This window comes from Mirounga angustirostris, unplaced genomic scaffold, assembly GCF_029215605.1.
Source record: "Mirounga angustirostris isolate CCGP_5_RB_7025 unplaced genomic scaffold, mMirAng1.0.hap1 SCAF_11, whole genome shotgun sequence".
NCBI lineage: Eukaryota > Metazoa > Chordata > Mammalia > Carnivora > Phocidae > Mirounga > Mirounga angustirostris.
In genome coordinates, this window is record NW_026991719.1 from 60,597,168 (window position 1) to 60,621,133 (window position 23,966).

The window sequence follows — 23,966 nt, forward strand, 5'->3', positions numbered from 1 at the left end:
CAATTCTATGGTCAAATAATCTTTGACAAAGCAGGAAAAAAACATGCAATGGAAAAAAGACAGTCCCTTCAATAAATGGCACTGGGAAAATTGGACAGCCACATGCAGAAGAATGAAACTCGACCATTCTCTGACACCATACACAAAGATAAACTCAAAGTGGATGAAAGACCTCAGTGTGAGACAGGAATCCATCAAAATTCTAGAAGAGAACATAGGCAGTAACCTCTTTGACATCGGCCACAGCAACTTCTTTCAAGATACATCTCCAAAAGCTAATGAAACAAAAGTAAAAATGAATTTTTGGGACTTCATCAAGATAAAAAGCTTCTGCACAGCAAAGGAAACAGTCAACAAAACAAAGAGGCAACCCACAGAATGGGAGAAGATATTTGCAGATGATACTACAGATAAAGGGCTGGTATCCAAGATCTATAAAGAACTTCTCAAACTCAACACCCAAAAAACAAATAATCAAGTCAAAAAGTGGGCAGAAGATATGAAAAGACACTTCTCTGAAGAAGACATACAAATGGCTAACAGACACATGAAAAACTGTTCATCATCATTAGCCATCAGGGAAATTCAAATCAAAACTACACTGAGATACCACCTTACACCAGTTAGAATGGCAAAAATGGACAGGGAAAGAAACAACAAATGTTGGAGAGGTTGTGGAGAAAGGGGAACCCTCTTACACTGTTGGTGGGAATGCAAGTTGGTACAGCCACTTTGGAAAACAGTGTGGAGGGGCCTCAAAAATTTAAAAATAGAGCTACCCTATGACCCAGCAATTGCACTCCTGGGTATTTACCCCAAGGACACAGATGTAGTGAAAAGAAGGGCCATATGCACCCCAATGTTCATAGCGGCAATGTCCACAATAGCCAAACTGTGGAAAGATCCGAGATGCCCTTCAACGGATGAATGGATGAAGAAAATGTGGTCCATATATACAATGGAATATTACTCAGCCATCAGAAAAGATGAATACCCAACTTTTACATCAACATGGATGGGACTGGAGGAGATTATGCTAAGTGAAATAAGTCAAGCAGAGAAAGTCAATTATCATATGGTTTCACTTATTTGTGGAACATAAGGAATAGCATGGAGGACATTAGGAGAAGGAAGGGAGCAATGAGGGGGGGATCAGAGGAAGAGGTGAACCATGAGAGACTATGGACTCTGAGAAACAGGGTTTTAGAGGGGAGGGGGTGGGGGGATTTGTTAGCCTGGTGATGGGTATTAAGGAGGGCACGTACTGCATGGAGCACTGGGTGTTATACGAAAACAATGGATCGTGGATCACCATATCAAAATCCAATGATGTATTACATGGTGACTAACATAATAAAATTAAAAAAAAAAAGTATGACAAAAAAAAAGATGATGTGGTATATATATACATAATAGAGTATTACTGAGCCATCAAAAATTGAAATCGTGCCATTTGCAATCACGTGGATGGAACTACAGGGTATTAAGCTAAGGAAAATATGTCAGTCCGAGAAAGACAATTATCATATGATCTCACTGGTATGTGGACTTTAAGAAACAAAACAGAGGATCATAGGGGAAGAGAAGAAAAAATAAAACAAGACGAAATGAGAGAGGGAGACAAACCATAAGAGACTCTTTTTTTTTTTTTAAGATTTTATTTATTTATTTGAGAGAGAGAGAGCACATGAGAGGGGGGAGGGTCAGAGGGAGAAGCAGGCTCCCTGCCGAGCAGGGAGCCCGATGCGGGACTCGATCCAGGGACTCCAGGATCATGACCTGAGCCGAAGGCAGTCGCTTAACCAACTGAGCCACCCAGGCACCCCCATAAGAGACTCTTAACCTTAGAATACAAACTGAAGTTTGCTGGAGGGGAGAGAAGTTAGCAGGATGGGGTAATTGGGTGATGGACATTGGGGAGGGTATGTGTTGTAATTAGCACTGTGTATTATATAAGACTGATGAATCACAGACCTGTACCCTTGAAACAAATAATACATTATATGTTAAAAAATAAATAAATAAACTATTGGGACTTTTCAAGTTAAAAAGCTTCTGCACAGTGAAGGAAACACATGACAAGACTAAAAGGCAACCTCCAAAATGGGAGAAGGTATTTGCAAATGACATACCTGATAAAGGGGCAGTATCCAAAATCTATAAAGAACTTATCAAACTCAACACCGAAGAAACAAATATCCAGTTAAAAAATGGGCAGAAGACGTGAACAGACATTTTTCCAAAGAAGGTATCCAGATGGCTAACAGGTGCATGAAAAGATGCTCAACATCTCTCACCATAAGGGGAATACAAATCAAAACCATGGTGATATACCATCTCACACCTATCAGGATGGGTATAATTAACACAAGAAACAACAGGCATTGGCAAGGATGTAGAGAAAAAGGAACCCTCTTACACTGTTGGTGGGAATGCAAACTGGTTCAGCCATTCTGGAAAACAGTAGGAAGGTTACGCAAAAAGTTAAAAAGAGAACTACTCTACCATCCAGCAATTCCACTTGTAGGTATTTACTGAAAGGTTACAAAAATACAGATTCAAAGGTGTACATGCACCCTGATGTTTAAAGCAGCAGTATCAACAACAGCCAAACTATGAGAAGAGTACAAATGCCCACTGACTGATGAATGGATTATGAAGATGTGGTATACACACAGGCATTGCACATGCACGCGCTTGTGCACGCACACATACACACACTGGAATATTACTCAGCCATCAAAAATAATGAAATTCTGCCATTTGCAAGGGTGTGGATGGAGGTAGAGAGTATTATGCTAAGCGAAATAAGTCAGAGAAAGACAAAAAGCGTATGATTTCACTTGCATGTAGAATTTAAGATAGAAAACAGATGAACATGGGGGGGAAAGTGACAAATCATAAAATAGACTCTTAACTATAGAGAAGAGACTGAGAGATGCTGGAGGGGAGGTGGGTGGGGGGATGGGTATTAAGGAGGGCACTTGTGATGAGCACTGGGTGCTGTGATGAATCACCAAATTCTATCCCTGAAACTAGTATCACACTCTACGTTAAGTGGAATTTAAAAACTTGAAAGTAAAAAAATACATATATAAAGAAGTATAATCAGGAAAGTCATGTTCCCTTTCCTATCTCTTCTACTTCTTTCTATCCCCACTCCACAAGCAGTCAATGTCTTTAGTTTCTAGTTTATGCTTCCTGAGTTTGTTGTTGTTATTTTCTCTTTTGCTAATAGTTCTTTTTATTTGGCACTGATATACAAAAATGAAAGGCTTTAGTATATTTTATGTTAATCAAACTCTTAAACACTGTTCTGAATTGCCTTAGTATAGTAATAATTAATATCCATGATCATACCTCTGAGCCAGTGAAAGACTGTGAATCATCAAATACTAAATTCTTTCCAGCTCAATTTAGGACAATACCATTTTTTTGTAATTTTTTATTGAAATAGAATTGACATACAATGTTATATTACTTTCAGGTGTATGACACAGTGATTAGACAATTGTATACATTATTCAGTGCTGGTCACGGTAATGTAGTCACCATCTGTCACCATAAGGCATTATTATAATATTATTGACAGTATTAATTATGCTATACTTTTCATCTCCGTGACTTATTTATTTTGTAAGTGGAAGTCTGTACCTCTTAATTAGAGAACAAACTGGTAGTTGCCAGAGGGAAGAGGAATGAGAGAATGGGCAAAATGAAGTGGATTAAGAGGTACAAACTCTGAGTTTCTTTTTTACAAAAATAAGTAAATATAACATATTACTGTTTTTCCCCATCCTCCTTGCAAATAGCAGCACACAACAGATTGTCAATTGTTCTTTCATTTAACAATGTATCTGGACCTCATGCCATATAAAACTCCCTTTACTCTTTTTTCTTAACAGCATTTGTCCTTATTTTAAAAATGCTTCATTTTCCATGACCTGTGACGATATTAATTATATAAGTGGCCTTATGCTCTTTGCATTGTCTACATTTTCTACTGAGTTCCTTTTTTTTCTGCTTGTTTAAGAGGTCTTCCTTCATTATGCACTGACAATAATGGAGCATTAGAAAACTGACTGGAAACTCTACGTGCATGGGAACGGGATTTTCAACTGCGGGGTTTCACTGAAGGATGATCATATGGATACATGGTCATTTTTGCTGGGGTCTCCAAATACAAGTATCTTTTTTTTCTGGGGCTACTTGTGTTTTCTGCAGAGAATTCTTCAATTATCTCCTGATGAAGGAAGGAGTGGTGATAGTAGAAATAAATAAATGGTTAGCAAGGTTCTTGGAGTCAGTGGCAGAAGAGGCTCTACTGTCTTCTTTTTTGGTGTGTTTTGATTTCCAGTTAATCTTCCCCATCTTTGTTCATGTGCTTGATAGTTTCCTGTCTAGAGCCTCTTTGACTCCATTTCCTGACAAGTCAACCTACAGCCTCTTGCCAAGGCTGGGGAGCAGTAATCACCAGGTTGTGGGGGTAAGGAGGGACCTTGAGAATTCTATTTCTTATGTAGATGTAACATTAATACTACAAGGCACTGCTGACAGAACATATGAGATCATATAAGTTTCAGTAGAAAATGAAAGCCTCTGATCTTCATAATCAAGCAAATACAGAATTATCAAATTATAAACATAAAGATATTTTAGATACATGTGCTATAATCATTAATAAATTAGTTCCAATTATAATCCAAACTTCAAGTGGCAATGTTGTGATATAACTGTAGATACTGTCAACCTCATGGCATGAGACAAGAGCGCACAAGCTTGTTCAAGTACTTTTACTATTTTATAAGACTATCTGCATGCCTGCATACAATGGAAAGGTTAGTAAAAAAGCACCAACAGCAGATTTTATTTCAGATTCTGTCTTTTTAATTTTTTTCCTCCAAGTTTTTATTTAAATTCCAGTTAGTTAACACATAGTGTAATGTTAGTTTCTGGTGTAGAATTCAGTGATTCATCACGTACATACAACACCCAGTGCTTATCACAACAACTGCCCTCTTTTGAACATCAATTGGATAATAAAGTATATTTACAACATTTCATATTTAAGGCATTGTGGTATATAATCATACTGAAAACAATTAGTTTATTTTCTAATGAATGTAAGCACTTATGAAAAAACCAACAAATAGATCTAGGGTTGCTCAAGTACACACAGGTAAGACTAATAACTATATGTATGTATATAAAACACATATATACAAACACATACACACCACTTTATATGAGGTGTGAAAAATTCTCTCTCAATAACTGAATATAGAAAGCACATGGGAATGCTTTTTCTCTCTCAACATCCAGTATTCAGGCTTTCAAAATGATAAAGAACTGAAGGTTTATTTATTAGAAGGGAAACATAATCATAGAAAAGGCTAAATGGAAGATGAAAAACTGAACAATATTAGAAATAACCAAGTACTAGGATATGGGAAAATATATCCTTACAAAGAGGGGAGAAAGGGAAAATTATCACAATTTTTAAATCTACCAATCACTATAATGGTATTCTGAGTTGATCAGAACATTTAGATAGTACACTCTTACAGTAAATCCCTCAGAAGGGATAAAGCAGGCTATCCATTTCCCCAGGAGGAAAAAAATGAAAATAATCATGTTTGCAAGTGACTATTTTATGGTAATTTTCTTTTAGACATCAAGGGTATGTGCAGATATTAGAAAAAATAAAAATAGAAAATACAAAAACAATAATGAACAATGATTCTGTACAAAGCAAAACTGAATGCAAAAAATTATTTTATATATACACTCTCTAAAACCTGATTCTATCATATGAGGCTTTAAGGCTTTCCTGATAGAAGTTTGCTTTTAATACTTCAATGAAAAGGGAGTTAATAGTTTATTTCTTCTTGGAAGAAAAATGCCTTTGTTTTTCCATCAAAAGGAAGTAAAAATGAAGTCCTATCAGGATTCAATCTCATTTAAAGAACACAAATTCTGCATTTTTCTTTAGAAACAATATTTAAGTTCTTTGTGTTTGTAACAATTTCCAATGTTCATGTACTAAACTTTTTTCTAATTGAACTGCAACTAAGATACAGTTTTATATTAGTGCAAGTTTCAGGTTTAAAATACAATTATTCAACAATTCTATAAATTTCCCAGTGCTCATCAAGTGAAGTGTACTCTTATTCTCCTTTATCTATTTCACCCATCCCCCCACACACCACCCCTCTGACAACCACCAATTTGTTCTCTGTATTTAAAGGGTCTATTTTTGGTGTCCCTTTTTCTTTGTTCGTTTGAATTGTTTCTTAAATTCCACATGAGTGAAATGGTATGGTATTCATCTTTCTCTGACTGATATCACTTATCATTATACCCTCTAGGTTCATGCATGTTGCTGCAAATGGCAAGATTTCATTTTTTTATGGCCAGGTAATACTCTTCCTTATCCATTCACCTATGGATGGACACTTGAGATGCTTCCATATCTTGGCTATTGTAAATAATGCTGCAATAAACATAGGGGTGCATATATCTTTGCAAGTTAGCAGTTTCATTTTCTTTGGGTAAATACCCAGTAGTGGAATTACCTATTTTCAAATTTTTGAAGAACCTCCAGTTTGTTTTCCACAGTGGCTGCACCAATTTGCATTCCCAGCAACAGTGCATGAGGGTTCCTTTTTCTCTGTATCATCGTCAACATTTCTTATTTCTTGTGTGTTTGATTTTAGCCATTCTGAAAGGTATAAAGTGATATCTCATTGTGGTTTTAATTTGCATTTCCCTGATGATTACTTATGGTGAGCATCTTTTCATGTGTTTGTTGGCCATCTATATGGCTTTTCTGGAAAAATGTATATTCAAGTCCTCTGCCCATTTTTTTAAATCAGATTATTTGTTTTTTTGGGCGTTGAGTAGTATAAGTTCTTTATATATTTTGGATATTAAGCCCTTATCAAATATATCATTTTACAAATATCTTCTCCCATTCAATAGGTTGCCTTGTAGTTCTGTTGATGGTTTCTGTCATTATGCAAAAGCGTTTCAGTTTGGTGTACTCACAACAGTTTAATTTTGCCTGATTCTCCCTTGCCTGAAAAGACTTACCTAAAAAAAAGTTTCTACAGCCAATGTCAAAGAAATTATTGCCTATGTTTTCTTCTAGAATTTTTACAGTTTCAGGTCTCACATTTAGGTCTTTAATCCATTTTAAGTTTATTTTTGTGTATACTGTAAGAAAGTGATCTGGTTTCATTCGTTTGCATGTAGCTGTTCAGTTTTCCAAGCACCATTTGTTGAAGAGACTCTTTCCTCACTGTATATTCTTGCCTCCTCTGTCATAGATTAACTGACCATATAAGTGTGGGTTCTTTTCTAGATTCTCTATTTTCTTCCAGTGATCTATGTGTCTATTTTTGTGCCAGTACCATACTTATCACAGCTTTATAATATATCTTGAAATCAGGGATTCTGATACATCCTGCTTTGTTCTTTTTTGGATTGCTTTGGCTATTTGAGGTCTTTTGTGGTTCCATCCAAATTTTAAAATTATTTGTTACAGTTCTGAGAAACATGTTGTTGGTATTTTGAAAGGGATTACACTGAATCTGTATAGATTGCTTTGGGTAGTATAGACCCTTCACCAATATTAATTCTTCTAATTCATGAACAAGAAATATCTATTTGTGTCATCTTCAATTTCTTTCATCAATATTTTATAGTTTCCATGGTACAGAACTTTCATCTCCTTAAGTTTATTCCTAAGTATTTAATTAATTTTGGTACAAGTGTGAGATTGTTTTAATTTCTCTTTCTGCTACTTCATTATCAGTGTGTAGAAATGCAATAGATTTCTGTACATTAATCTTGTAATCTGTGACTTTACTGAATTCATTTCTATGAAAAATTTTACTTCTTCCTTATGAATTTGGATGCCTTTTATTTCTTTTTCTTGTCTCATTTCTGCAGCTAGGATTCCTAGTACTCTATTAAATAAAAGTGAAAGTTGACATTCTGTCTTGTTCCTGTTAAGAGGAAAAGCTCTGTTTTTCACCGAGTATGATGTGAGCTGTGGGTTTCCATATATGGCCTGATGATGTTGAGGTATGTTTGCTTTAAACCTACTTTGTTGAAAATTTTTATCATGAATGGACGCTGTACTTTGCAAATGATTTTCCTGCATCTATTGAGAATAACATATGGTTTTGTTCTTTTCTCTTATTGATATGACCTATTATATTAATTGATTTACAAATACTGAATCACCCTTGCATCCTGGGAATAAATCCCACGTGATCGTGGTGAATGATTTTTTAAAATTTATTGTTGGATTCGGTTGGCTAATATTTTGTTGAGGATTTTTGCATCTATATTCATCAGAGATACTGGCCTGTAGTTTGCTTTTTTTGTAATATCTTTATGTGGTTTTGGTATCAGGGTAATGCTGGCCTCACAGAATGAATTTGGAAGCTTTCCTTCCTCATCTATTTCTTGGAATAGTTTGAGAAGAATAGGTATTAACTTTTATTTAAATGTTTGGCAGAATTCACCTGTGAAGCCATATGGTCCTGAACTTCTGTTTGTTGGGAGTTTTTTTGTTTGTTTTGTTTTTTTTTTTAAAGATTTTATTTATTTATTTGAGAGAGAGAGCACATGAGATGGGGGAGGGTCAGAGGGAGAAGCAGACTCCCTGCTGAGCAGGGAGCCCGATGCGGGACTCGATCCAGGGACTCCAGGATCATGACCTGAGCCGAAGGCAGTCGCTTAACCAACTGAGCCACCCAGGTGCCCATGTTGGGAGTTTTTTGATTACTGATTCAATATCATTTCTAGTAATTGGTTTGTTCAAATTTTCTATTGTGTCCTGATTCAGTTTTGGAAGGTTATATATTTCTATAATTTATCCATTTCTTTTAGCTGTCCAAATTGTTGGTATACAGTTTTTCATAGTATTCTCCTATCATCTTTTGTATTTCAGTGTTCTCGGCTGTTATTTCTTCTCTATTTCTGAATTTGAGTCCTCTCTCTCTCGGTAAGTCTGGCTAAAGGTTTATCAATTTTGTTGGTCTTTTCAAATAACCAGCTTCTGGTTTCATTGATCTATTCTATTTGGTTTTTTTAGTCCCTATTTCATTCATTTTTGCTCTAATCTTTATTTCTTCCTTCTACTGACTTTGGGCTTTTTTTGTTGTTGTTGTTCTTTCTTTTCTAGCCCCTTTAGGTGTAAGGTTAGGTTGTTTATTCAAGATTTTTATTCTTTCACGAGATAGGCCTATATTGGTATAATCTTCATTTAAGAACACTTTTTGCTGCATCTCAATGACTTAGAACCATTGTGTTTTCATTTTCATTTGTCTCCATGTATTTTTTCATTTCTTCTTTGATTCTTTGTTGATCCATTGGTTGTTTAGTAGTATGTTGCTAAGCTTTAAGTGTTTGTGTTTTTTTCCATATTTTTCTCACAATTGATTTTTAGTTTTATATCTTTTTGTTTGGGAATGATGCTTGATGTGGTTTTATCTTCTTAAATTCAGAGACTTGTTTTGTGCCCTAATATGAGATCTGTTCTGGAAAATGCTCTGTGTGCACTTGAAAATAAGTGTATACTGCTGTTTTTTGATAGAATGTTCTGAATCTATATGATGTTAATTTCATCTGGTCCAATATGTCATTCAAAGTCACTGTTTCCTTTATTTTTCTGTATAGATGATGTACCCACTAATGTAAGTGGGGTGTTAAAGTCAATTATTATTGTATTAATTTCTTCTTTTATGTCTGTTCACACATGATGTTTTTGGGTGCTCCCATGTTGGGTGCACAAATATTTACAACTATTATATCTTCTTCCTGGCTTTTCCCCTTTATCATTATGTAGTGTCCTTGTCTCTTGTTACAATATTTGTTTTAAAGCGTGTTTTGTGCAATAGAAGTATTGCTCTCCTGGCTTTCTTTTCACTTCTACTTACATGGTAAATGTTTGTGTCTTTCCTTTCAGTCTCCATGTGTCTTTAGGTCTGAACTGAGTCTCATGTAGGTAGCACTTAGATGGCGCTTGTATTTTTTATCCATTCAGTCATCCTATGTGTTTTGATTGGAGCATTTATAGTCCATTGACACTCAAAGTAATTAATGATAGGTATGTAGTTATTGCCATTTTGTAACTTGTTTTATGGTTGTTTTTGTAGTTCTTTTCTTTCCTCCCCCCATCTTCCCCTTTCCCTTGTGATTTGATGGCTTTCTTCAGTGTTATGCATGGATTACGTTCTCTTTACTTTTTGTGTATCTACCACAGGTTTTTGCTTTGTGGTTACCATTAAGTTCATATATAATATTTTATGCATATAACAGTCTATGTTAGGTTGATGGTCAGTTAAGTTTGAAGTCATTTTTAAAGTAGTAAAATTTTACTTCTCCCACATTTTATGTATATCATACTTTACATCCTTTTATTTTATGAATCTCTTGATTACTTTTATAGATATAATTTATTTTGTTTTTCTGCTTTAATCTCCATACTGGTTTTAAAAGTGATTAATACACCATTTTTATTATATGTTTACATTTACCTGTGAAATTTTTTCCTTTCATAATTTTCTTACTCCTAATTATGGCCTTTTCTTTCCAAAGATTTCCCTTTAATTTCTCTTGAAGGCTGGTTTAACGGTGATGAATTCCTTGAACTTTTATTTGCCTGGAAAACCCTTTATCTCTCCTTGTATTCTGAAGATAGCCTTACTGTGTAGAGTATTCTTGATTACAGGTTATTTTTCTGTTAGTAGTCTGAATATACCATGCCACCCCTGTCTGGCCTATAAAGTTTCTGCTGAAAAATCAGGTGAAAGCCTTAAGGGGTTTTCCTTGTATATAACTGTTTTCTTTTCTCTTGATGCTTTTAACATTCTCTCTTTATCACTACTTTTTGCCATTTAGTTATTATGTGTCTTGGTATGGACCTCTTTGGGTTGATTTTGTTGTGAGTTCTGTGTACCTCCAGAATCTGGATGTCTGTTTCCTTCCCCAGGTTAGGAAAGTTTTCAGCTATTATTTCTTCAAACAATTCTTCTGCATCCTTCTCTCTCCTCCTTCTGGGATTGCTATAATGTGAATGTTATAATCCTTAATGATGTTCCTGGGTTCCCTTAATCTATTCTCATTTTTTATTATTCTTTTTTCTTTTTGCTGTTCAGCTTGATTCTTTTCATTACTCTGTCTTCTAGCTCACTGATCCATTCTTCTGTCTCCTCTAATCTGCCATTGATTCCCTCTAGTGTAGTTTTTTTTTTTTTAAGATTTTATTTCTTTATTTGACAGAGAGAGAGAGTGTGCAATCAGGGAGAGCAGCAGAGGGAGAGGGAGAAGCAGGCTCTTCACTGAGCAGGAAGCCCAATGCAGGGCTCGATCCCAGGGATCATGACCTGAGCTGAAGGCAGATGCTTAACTGACTGAGCCACCCAAGTGCCCCCCACCTAGTGTATTTTTAATTTCAGTCATTAAGTTCTTCATCTCTCATTGCTTTTTTTATATTTTCTATCTCTTTATTAAAGGTTCATTGAAATTCTCCACTCTTCTGTCTAGTCCAGTGAGTATCTTTATGACCATTAATTTGAATTCTTTATCAGGCATATTGTTTATCTCTGTTTCAATTAGTTCTGTTGCTTTACTTTTGTCCCATTATCTCATCTGGGACATATTCATCTGTCTCCTAATTTTGCCTCTTTGTGCTTGTTTCTATGTATTAGGAAATTCTGCTAAGTCTCCTGATCTTGAAAGTAGTGGCCTTATGAAGAAGAGGTCCTGTGGTGTCCTGTAGCATAATGTCCACTGTTCACCAGAACCAGGAGCTTCAGGTGTATCATCTAGTGAGTTGTGTGTACCCTACTGCTGCGGCTAAGCTGTCATGCCTTCAGTCATTAGATGCAATGGTCCACTTTTCATGTTCTGGGTGTACCAGGCAGGGTTTGGTCCCTGTGCTGTTAAGGGAAGAGTCTGGGGCCACTGTGGGCTTGTAATTCAGTAGTGTGAGCAGCCAGACCAGATGCCTGTTCTCAGCCCCTCTGCCTGGGCTGCAGTCATATCAAATTGCGGGGTGTTCTCCCTCTGTTGCCCCCGAGAGGCTTTCATTGGTGGGCAGGGCCTGTAGTCAAACCAGATGCCTGGCCCCAGTCCATGTGTTAGGGCTGCAGTAGCATCAACCTTTAGGGTGCTCTTCTTGCCTTTTCCTGACAGGCTTTTGATGGTGGGTGGGGCCAACAGTCAGACCAGATGCCTGCCCAGTCTGTCTGCTGTTGCCGCAGTTGCACTGCTGTATGTGGTTATCTTCTCCTCTCCTGTCTCCCCAGGACAGGAGTCACTTTGGAGTGGTGCAGGTCCCTGCCAGGGCTGCTTTGGAGGGATGCTTGCTAAGTGGGGCAGATCCCCAGAATGCAGGATGTGGTGTATGTTGTGTTGGCAAGATAGGTGGAAGAGTGTTCCTGCTGATTCCTGTAACTGTCTAGCTATCTAGGCTGGGGGTGGGGGCAGAGAAATGGATGCCCACTAGCTCTTCTGTTCTTAGAGAAATCTCCTAAAGATCTCTGCCCCTCCAGCACACATTCTGAGATTAGTAAATAAATGTCCTTCATGTGTATACCAGGCACTTTTCAAACTGCTGCTTCTATGCTATCTTGGTAGGGTTTTTTTTTTGGTTTTGCTGGCTCTTTAAGGCCAAGCCTCAGTTTCTAATTGCTCTGTGGGCCTCCCACAGCTAAGCCAGATGATTTTTAAAGCACCTGGCATTATGTTCCACTGACTGTAAAAACGCAGAAAGTTAAGCCCCATAACTTCTTAAAGCCTAATATTTTGGGGACCTGTCTTTCCAGTGTAGTTTCCCCTCCTGCCTAAGATGCCTGGTGTGGGATCTGCTCCTCTCCCTTTTCCATGCTTATGGTGTTCCTTCCATTCATGGTTAATCTCAGTGGGATTTTGGTTCCAGACTGTGTCTGCCCCTCCTACCCTTTTCAACGTGGCCTCCCATCTGCAGTCAACTACAAAGTCTGTTCTGCCAGGGTGTTCTTGTGTTATTTGCACTGATGTGATTATCTAGATGTGTCTGTGGGACAGGTGAGCTCAGGATCCTCCTATTCTGTCATATTCCCCAAAATCCCCCACATACTAAACTTTAAAGTTAAATCTCTTACCTGGTCCAAGACAATGATTTCATCTGCATCAACCACTGTTGACAATCTGTGTGCAATGAAAATAGAAGTTCTGTGTTTGACTGCATCCTTCATTGCACTAAGAATAGTCTGCAAGTTTGACAAGAAGAGTAGGAAAAAAGATTAGGTAAATGCAAATTAAAATAATCATATATTTCTTAAAGGAACACATAAAATGCCAATGAATTTTTTATTTTTTTATTATTTTTTCAAGATTTTATTTATTTATTTGACAGCGAGATAGTGAGAGAGGGAACACAAGCAGGAGGCGTGGGAGAGGAAGAAGCAGGCTTCCCGCGGAGCAGGGAGCCTGAGGCGGGGCTCAATCCCAGGACCCCAGGATCATGACCTGAGCCGGAGGCAGATAAGCTTAACGGCTGACCAGGTGCCCCTGAATTTTTTATTATATAAACTTTATATCACAAGCATATTCGACCTAATCTAGTAATTACTAAGAGGAGAAAACTGATCAAAAAGGGAAGGCAAATATGACATTATCATGGAAAAAATTATCTTTTAGATAGGCAACATTTCTTTAAATTAGAAAGACTCAGAGAAGGTGGATATTTCTATACTTAAAAATAAATAAACAATAATGATGAATTGAGTGATATCAGGAACATAGCTGGGTATGATGTTTATCTGGCCAATGAGAACAAAAATAAAATGAGATAGGACTCAAGTGATAAGATGTAGAAAATTTCAAATCAATAGAAAGATAGGAGATTCAAAGGGTACAAGAACATTTGCTTTTCATTAGTTCAAACTCAGAGGACAGAAAGGGCAACAAAGACAACTGTGTATGGTAACTTGAGCAAACTTCCTTTTCAAAAGTATTCTGACTTCTTTATCCATCATCAATTGATGGACAGCTGGGCTACTTCCATATCTTGGCTATTGTAAATAATGTTGCTATACACATAGGAGTGCATGTGTTACATTGAATTGGTGTTTCTGTATTTTTGGGGTAAATACCCAGTAGCACAATCACTGGATCATACAGTAGTTCTATTTTTAACTTTCTGAAGAACCTCCATTCTGTTCCCCAAAGTGGCTACACCAGTTTGCATTCCCATCAACAGGGCACCAATGTTCCTTTTTCTCTACAACCTCGCCAACACCTGTTGTTTCTTGTGTTTTTGATTTTAGCCATTCTGACAGGTATGAGGTGAGATCTCGTAGTTCTGAATTGCATTTCCCTGATGACAAGTGATGTTGAGCATCTTTTCATGTGTCTGTTTGCCATTTGGATGTATTCTTTGGAAAAATGTCGTTTATGTCTTCTGCCCATTTTAAAAATTTATTAGAAAGTTTTTATTTAAATATACAATGAAAAATAATTCAGCCATAAAAATAAAAAAAGAATGAAATCCTGCCATTTGCAATGACATGCATGGAGGTAGAGAGTATAATGCTAAGTGAAATGTTAGTCAGAAAAAAAAAACCAAATACCATACAATTTCACTCATAATAATAATTTAAGAAACAAAACAAACAAGCAAAGGAAAAAAGAGAAAAAAAATGAGACAGAGACAAATCAAGAAACAGACTCTTAAGTATAGAAAAGAAACGAATGGTTACCAGAGGAGAGATGGGTAGGAGGACGGATGAAATAGGTAATGGGAATTAAGGAGTACAATTGTGATAAGCACTGAATAATGTATGAAATTGTTGAATCACTATATTGTACACCTGAAACTAATATAACACTCTATGTTAACTATACCGGAACTAAAATAAAATTAAAAAAGAACAAAAACCCTTATATCATAATGAACTAAAAAAAAAAAGAAAAACAGCAAGAGGATGGAAATGGTTACACAGAGAGCAAAGCTGTCATTTTAGAAGACAGTGTAATAAAGCTGAGAATGAAATGTCTAGCTCCAGGGGCACCTGGGTGGCTCAGTCGTTAAGCGTCTGCCTTCGGCTCAGGTCGTGATCCCAGGGTCCTGGGATTGAGCCCCGCATCAGGCTCCCTGCTCCGCGGGAAGCCTGCTTCTCCCTCTCCCACTCCCCCTGCTTGTGTTCCCTCTCTCGCTATGTCTCTCTCTGTCAAATAAATAAATAAAATATTAAAAAAAAAAAAAAAAGAAAGAAATGTCTAGCTCCATTTCCCCTTGCCCCAGAAGCAAGGACAGCTTCCTCCCAACACCTCTGGCCTTTCCTGAACACAAGCATTCTATGCAGGGCACATTGAAATGGTGTGGGACTATCTTTGTCAAAATAATTCTGAAGAGTAAGTTTTTAGAATGCTTTTTTTCCTCCAAAATATCCAAGATCCGGAAGAAATAGGCCAGCCTCCCCAGTTATAAACAGAGGGAATGACTCTGAGACACCGGCCCTGAATAGCCAACTGAATAAAGAGCAAAAGGAAGGAAATGGGGGGAAAATATTCTGACTTCTTAATTCTGGAAAACACTTTTTATTACAATATAATTAACACTGTTATATTAATTTCAGGTGTACAATATAATGATTCAATAATTTTATACATTACTCAGTGCTCATCATGATCAGTGTACTCTTAATGCCCTTTATTTCACCCATCCTCCCACCAACCTCACCTTTGACAACCACCAATTTGTTCTCTGTATTTAAGAATCTGTTTGGAAAACACATTTTTATTTACTGCCTTTAAAGTGTAAGAGAGTTGTATATATATTCAGCTATACTTAGAAACCTGGGTCTAAGTATAGCTAGCAGGATGGAAATAGCAATGTGTGGTTGGACATATACCCAATGGCTCCCTACAGATATTTCTAAACATTGTATTTATTAAAGGAATAAAATTATCAAGAGTAGATGGCTACCCAGGAAGGGAAGACCTTATATTTTACTAAGGCAGACGGAAAATCAAATGCAGGGCCAATTCTAAGAAAAACTGTGATGTTTGTGGGGACTCATCTTCCTTATTCTCAAAAACTTAAGCTCTGACATCCTACTAAGTGCTATGGAACTTTTAAAAAGGCCCATTAAAATTTACCAAATATTCTGCTAACTCATTCCCTTGGGGGGTTCTCTACTAGCTCTTAATGGGTTATGCTCTGTGATATAATAAAGCTACATGACTCAAATAATGACTGTTAGGACTTTTAATTTGTGGTAAACATGGATAATACATTTGAAAGTATAAAGTTCTTGTAAGCAGATTCCTACTCTGCCTATGAATAGGAGAGGGAGAGAGAGGGGGAAGGGACAGAAGGAGAAGGAGAGGGAGAGAAAGAATCTTAAGCAGGCTCCACGCCCATTGCAGAGCCCTATCCTGGACTCCATCTCACAACCCTGAGATCATGACCTGAGCCTAAATCAAGAGTCAGACGCTTAACCGACTGTCACCCAGGCGCCCCAGGGTTCCCTTTAAATATAACAAATCCTTATGCTAAACAAGTCACTTAGATATTAAACTATTTTAAACATATGGCAGATCGAATAATATGACCTGAAACTTAACGACATATGCAAATATAATGCCATACATGCTGCAAAGCTGAAATTAAGCCTATCCTTCAACACTGGGTTTTTTCTATATATTTGAGTAAAATGTAGATGAATGGAGGTAACTGACAGTATCTGCCTATCTTCAGTTCTAGATTAAGGGAATCCATTCATGAAATTATCATTATTGTTAAGACTTTTTTTTTTTTTTAAGATTTTATTTTTTATTTATTTATTTGAGAGAGAGAGTGAGAGAGAGAAAGAGCACAAGAGGGGGGAGCGGGAGAGGGAGAAGCAGACTCCTTGCTGAGCAGGGAGCCCGATGCGGGACTCGATCCTGGGACTCCAGGATCATGACCTGAGCCGAAGGCAGTCGCTTAACCAACTGAGCCACCCAGGCGCCCTGTTAAGACTTTTATATTTAATGCAAAGATGTTGTTATGAAGTCTAATGTAGTTGCTGAGTTGTACCACAACATCAAGTGTTATAACTTCTTGGTGCTGCACAGTATTTTTTGTGAAATGAATATAAATTTATACCAGCACCACAGGCTGTGTGTGCCTGACTTGTACTTTAGTGAGTTGCTCCATGATAAGTGCAAGGTTTTCTGGTGTGTACTGTGTCACAATCACTTACATGACCTATTTTCATGAGTGTTAAGTAGCAATAGCAGAAAAACTAAAACATTCTTCCTTTATCAGCAGATTAGGCAATTCTTACAAGCTTTACAAGATGTAAGGATAACACAATAGTCACAAGGTTCCAAAAGGAGACCCTTTTGCAAATGGACTTAGCAATGTGATAGTTCAATGCGACCTGGCATTCTTATTATCAACACTTGCTATATGGGGACAAAGGGCCAGGTATATTGCCCTACAGTATCTCCTAAAGTTCATTCAAAATAGAAAAGAATGTAGTCATTTTACTGAAACTTTCAAGGAGAAAAGTTAAGCATTGAGAATTGAGTTCTGCATTTTCATCATCATTTACCTCTTCAGTAATTGAATCTAATGATGAAGTGGCTTCATCATAGAGAATGACTGCAGGATCCTTCAAAATGGCTCTTGCAATTGCTACTCTTTGCTTTTCTCCTCCTGGTAAAGAAAAATTTAGTTTAAGGAAATATAATACAAAGACATATTTTATGTTTCTGGTATTTCCACTGATCATAACATGTACTTCTACTCTGACCACTGTTCAGTTTACTCAGAAGAGTATAAGTTCATATATGATATCCTTTGACAAACCATATACCCTGGAACATAAATATAACTCTGGATTCTGACTTTGTGGCAGGCGAAGAAAACAAGGAGGAGCGGTAACAGCTTCGATTCCACAATTATTCCTCTCACCGAGAATATGCTCATTACATGTGTTACTTTATATTACTTCCCAATGCACAGCAACCAAAGATAGAAAAACTTCAATATTAGAGAATCAACAAAGCTAAAACCAAGTTTAGTAACTGAAACCTGGCAATTTGAAAACATGAAACTATGAATATTTATATTTATTTCTTAACAAAAATGTATCTATCATTCAGCCAGTATTCTTCTCAAGGATTCTTGTGACAGATATTATTTTCACAGCACTCTTCAAAGTTAAAGGTGTACACTAGATACCTCTAATTTCACCTTAGTTATTTGCTTTGGGTCTCTAGAACAGCAGAATTGTAAAACAGAAAGGAAACAGAGGCCCAGAAAGGTTTAGTGATTTGCCCAAGATCACAGCGCAACTTCCAGTGGAATCTGGACTAGACCTGACTCCCAGTTCAATGCTCTTCCTATCATAATATGCAAGCCCGTATTTGTTCCTAAATATACTCTAGTGAAAATAAACCAATCTTCCTTTCCTCACTGGGACGCTTAAAGGTCTAAGGTCATCAATCTTAAATAGAACTATAGCTGGAAGTATAGAGGATGATGGTTTGCTGAATATGTCCCCTTTGGCTTCTTTTCTTTTTCCATTATCCATTAATTTATCAATGTCTGAAAAAACTTGTATTTTTCAGTTTCAGTAACCCTTTCAGGAAAAAAGCTCCACCTATTTATTATCTGGTACACCAAATATTGTTTCAGTTTTATTTTTTTCTGCATAATTTTCAACTTGTAAAGACGGCTCTATATATCTAATATTAGTAAGTTTATATTTATACTATCCACATTCTTCCCCATTTAATAAGATCAAAATTCTCCCACCAAAGCAGGCATCATGCCAGAACTATCTCCTTATCTACCTAGCAACTCAGCGGCAGAAACCTCCTGAAAGATGTAGTAGATACTCAGAGGAAGGACTAGTTTAGACATGCCTCTCAAATTTCAAGTGGAAACCAACCCAGTTTCAATTCTATTCAATAGAATTTTGGAACTGGAGAAGAAACATTTGTTTGTTCCCTACCATAAATATTAGCATAGATGCTAAATAATACAATGCTCATTTGAAAAGGTCTAGCTGTAGGGCAATGGATATTAGGCAAGAATAAAATTTCTTATTTCTACTCCCAAAGGCATGCAGAGAGGAAAAAAAGAACGATGGGAAAATGGCATGTGGCATAGCTATCTGAAGCAGTCTTATGTTGAGAGGCCTAGTTTATATTATGTGAAAACTTGGAGATATTTAGAATTAGCCAACTGGACAAATCATCCAGGGGTGGTCTAGTTAGCTGGGCACTACTCCTGTTAAGAGCAATGGTGAAGTACAAACGGGAACTGGAATGATTCAAGAATCTTATACTACCAGGTGTTAATCAAAAAACTACTACAAACCAACCTAACTTGAAAATGATCTTTGCTTAACATTTTCTAAACCTAAATCAAAACTTCCTTTCTTTTTTTTTTTTTTAAAGATTTTATTTATTTATGTGACACAGAGAGACACAGCGAGAGAGGGAACACAAGCAGGGGGTGTGGGAGAGGGAGAAGCAGGCTTCCCGCCGAGCAGGGAGCCCGATGAGGGGCTTGATCCTAGGACCCTGGGATCATGACCTGAGCCGAAGGCAGTCGCTTAACCGACTGAGCCACCCAGGCACCCCAAATCAAAACTTTCTAATGGACTGCAAATTCCTTGATGGCAAGTCCATTTATGCTTCATCTTTTTAACTCTCAAATCATTTAGCATGTTAGCCTGTACATAGTATGTACCTAATCAATGTTGTGAATAAATGAAGCCAGTTTGTAATGAAAAGGAATGGGGATTCATTAAAATTCATGCAGAGTATTCTTTATTCTCTTTTTTGCCTCACCTTGATCCCTAATTTATATATTTCCTCCCTAAATTAAACTAGAATAAAGAATAAATGTAAAGGATATAGTGTGTTTATATGAGTTACATTAATACTTTCAGGCATAGATATCATGCTTTTGGAATTCAAATAATTTTGGGTGAAAAACCATTTTTATGTATCCCCCAAAAATTCAGTCATTGTAGGATAATTATTAACCTAGCAATCTCATAATTAAACACTTAAATAGAAATGTACAAGCTCCAAAATTTACTTGACCACTGAACCAACAAGGACATGAAAATGAAACTGGCTGTAATGAAAGTACAGCAGTTAAGTACATCAAGTATAAGGAAGTCTAAAGTATTGAAAACATCCCATCATGATCTAGGAAATTATGATGAGATACACTATTTACTATCAAATTACTTTTCCCTACTCTTACTACTTTCTCAGGTAAATAATGATGTTGGCTTTAATATTAAAATTATGGTTAGTTAACGCTGACCTGAGCATGTATTAGCAATTTAATTTTAAGCATTTCCAGTTTGCGGCTGCAAGTGCAAAAAAAAGAGAGACCTTCATGACTTGAGAACAGTTATTGCCAACATGTTGAATTATTTAGTGATGGCTGAGACTGGGACCTTTTTGAAAGTGACTAGATGAGCACTAGGTGTGTACTCTGTCATTACATTTTCTAGAAAATGGCTCTGACTAATTAAAGTTTGAAGGGAGTACACAAGTGGGAGCAGATCTAAAATCTCTGATTACCTGAAAGTTTGAGTCCTCGTTCCCCTACTTGTGTGTCATATCCATGTGGCATTCGGAGAATTGCATCATGGAGTCCAGCTAATTTTGCCACTGCATACACCTCCTCAGGTGAAGCATGGATGTTTCCATATAAGAGGTTGTAGTAAATGGTATTATGGAAGAGGACAGCATCCTAGAGAAGATTTATATATATGTACATATATATGTATGTTCATTACAAAAAGTTCAAACAACTTAGTAAAGACATAAAGGCATAAAGAGTAAAACATAACTCCTTTATCACCCCCCTCATCCCTGCAATCCCATTTCCCTTCCGAGCTCTAATCACCATGAACAATTGTTGATTATCGGTGCAGACTTTTCTTGATGCATCTATATGCCATATACTTTTTTCTTCAACACAGTGGGATCATACTATACATAGATATTATTTTTATAAATCGCTTTTTTCACTTAACATACGCTGGAAACTGCTCACGTCAGTAACAGAATCCTACCTCACTTTTTTAAAGATTTTATTTATTCATTTGAGAGAGAGAGAGAGAGAGAGCACAAGCAGGGGGAGAGGCAGAGAGAGGGAGAAGCAGACTCCCTGTTGAGCTGGGAGCCCGACATGGGGCTCAATCCCAGGACCTGGAGATCATAAGACAGACCCTTAACCATCTGAAACACCCAGACGCCCCCTACCTCACTTTTTTAACAGTTGTATGATACTATTTATTTCTCTGATAGACATTAATGTAGTTTCCAAATTTTTGCTACTATAAACAATGTTGGAATAAAATATTATTGTATATAGGACTTTGTACACTTGCATATTTCTGTAAGAAGGATTCCTAGGAATAGACTGATGAGTTAAAAGGTTCTGGCTCCCTGCCCAGCGGGGAGCCTGCTTCTCCCTCTCCCTCTGCCCCTTCCTCCTCCCCTCCTCATGCTCTCTCTCACCTCTCTCTCTGTCATTTAAATAAAATCTTAAAAAAAGGTAAGCATATACTTATCCTTTGATAGTACTGCCCAACTGTCTTCCAAAATGCTCCAACAGTATACATACTCCAACCCATAGTGTATGAGGGTGTCAAATCCCCGTATCTTCAACAACTCTGCATATTAATAAGTTTCAGTTGTTGCTACTTTTTGGGGTAAAATGTGCTGTCTGTTTAAATTAGCACTTCCCTAATTACTAATGAGGTTGAATATGAAGCTTTTAAATTGGGACACAGAAAACAACTTTTTTACTTGGACACAGAAAACAAAGGATTTATACACTATAGATATTTTTTGGAGAAAGGTCACTGCAAGCATTCATTTGATATTTCATTTTATTCTGACATAGCACACTAAAGCTAATTTACTTAAAGTGAACATCCATCTCCCACTTTCCTTTTAGTCTCTAAATGGTTGGAGGGCAACAGTTAGTAAGATGAAATAAAATGGCTCCATTAGTTCACATTAGCCAAGATAATTAAGATCTTATTTAACATCACAATCAGCCCCAGTTTCAGATATTACTTCAAATAATATTTTAATCATTTTTATACCAACTACTAATATAAAATGTTCTTATATTGAAATGGTACTTAAACCCAATAAACTTAAAGTTCTATAAAGAGAAAATACTTATTTTTAAGTATTTTATATTCAAAAAAGAGCTAACAAATGCTACCTGGAAACTTTGAAAATACAAAAAAATATGGTAAAATAAAATTTTATTAAATAATCCATAATCCTACCATGTATCAATAACTGCTATCAACATTTTGGTTTATTTTCTCCTTTCTTCTCTAGTTACATGTATTCATTTAGTATTATAAAATTGGGATGTTATATTTTGCTTGGTATCCTCTTTTTAAGAAACTTTGAGTATTTTTCTATGACACTCAATATTCTTTACAAGCAGCGTATTTATAAATCGCTATGTGACATTTGATCCTATGGTGATAAATTTAACCATCTACTTATTGTCGGATATTCACACTGTGAATTTCAACTTCTGATATTATAAATAATGGTGTAATGAACATCTTTGCATATAAAAATCTGTTCACATCTCTGTTAATTTCCTTACTAAAACTTCCTAGAGGCAGAATTATTGGAATAAAGGGTATCAATATTTTTCTGGCTCTTGATACATATTGCTAAGTTGCTTGTCAGGAAAACTATATACTTCCACCAGCCAAACAACAGACTAGCCATTTTACACAGCCTTGCCCAAACTGGATATTATGAATTCTAAAATCCTTGCTGACAGGTGAAAAATGGTATTCCATTGTTGATTTAGTTTGCATTGGTAAGCCCTCCAGTGAGGATCAGCATCTTTTCTTTCACTTATTAACCGTGTATATTTTTCCTTAGTGAATAAAATGTTTTATTTTTTAAAAGGTCAGCGTAACTGTTATATAGCCTAAGAGAATGGCAGCAATCTAGTTGAATGGATGAGGACACTGAGCCCTAAGCAGACACAGCCCAGAATTCAACTCACTTTATATACAGGTCAGTGTTTCTCAACACAGACTCTATGGATCACCTATATCAGAATCATCTAGGAGGCGTATTAAAAAATGCAGGTTCTTGGGCCCCACATAGCTCTCCTAAACCAGAACTAAGGTGTGTGAAAGAGTTGGAATTTCAATAATCTCCCTAGGCAATTCAGGCATACTAACACTGGAGATTCTCAGTGAAGAGGGAGAACAGTACAGAGTGTCAGTTCATTTGGGAACCTTTTATAAGTTACATATCCCTGTCTGATCCCTTTCTTACAGTTGTCTCTAGAACTTAATTCAGATTCTAGGCTGCAACTTGTTCCCAGGTCTCTCTATTGGCTTTTAGCATAAGAAAAATTCACATCCTATAAGGCATCCTTGTTGTCTTCTCAGGTTTTGCTCTGAATTTATTTTTCCCCCTGAAGTCATTCAACAAATACTTATTAAATACTTACTACAGGTCAGGCACAAAGAGGACAGTGGTAAACAAGGCATACAAACATGGAAGCAGATAGTCAAACTGCTTCACTATGTCAAAAACTGCTCAAAATCACAGTAATAGTTTTCATTTACTGAACAATTATGTAATGGACATTGTGCTGTGCTTTTTATAAGATATTATCTCTAATTCATAATAATTCTATCCTGTAAGACAAATGGTTATTATCCTTATTTTAAAGATAAGGAAACTGAGGACCAAGACCATAGAACTTATAAGGGTTAGAGATGGGGTTAGAATCCAGATCTGTTTGTCTTTAGTCTGGGCTCTTTCCTTTATATTATGCTATCTTTCTAAGACTTAAACAAAAATCTTTCCATCATGCAGATTTTCCATTCACATTTTTTTAGTCTTTTTGGTAACATAATTTAAACTGTAGGGTC

General features: G+C 36.5%; 1 protein-coding gene across 5 annotated transcripts in view; it reads right to left on the minus strand.

Annotated features, from left to right (window-relative positions):
- Positions 1-23,966, minus strand: part of ABCB7 (ATP binding cassette subfamily B member 7) — a 167,880-nt gene that overhangs the window by 16,090 nt on the left and 127,824 nt on the right. For 4 of the 5 annotated variants that reach the window (XM_064574271.1, XM_054508529.2, XM_045879733.3 and 1 more), the window contains 3 exons: positions 20,605-20,776; positions 17,604-17,707; positions 13,161-13,268 (listed from right to left, as the gene is read on the minus strand). In XM_064574271.1, coding sequence (XP_064430341.1) covers positions 13,161-13,268; positions 17,604-17,707; positions 20,605-20,776 — 384 coding nt within the window. Of the gene's footprint in view, positions 1-6,575; positions 6,722-13,160; positions 13,269-17,603; positions 17,708-20,604; positions 20,777-23,966 lie in introns of all 5 variants that reach the window. The other variant, XR_010406193.1, reaches the window with a different exon arrangement.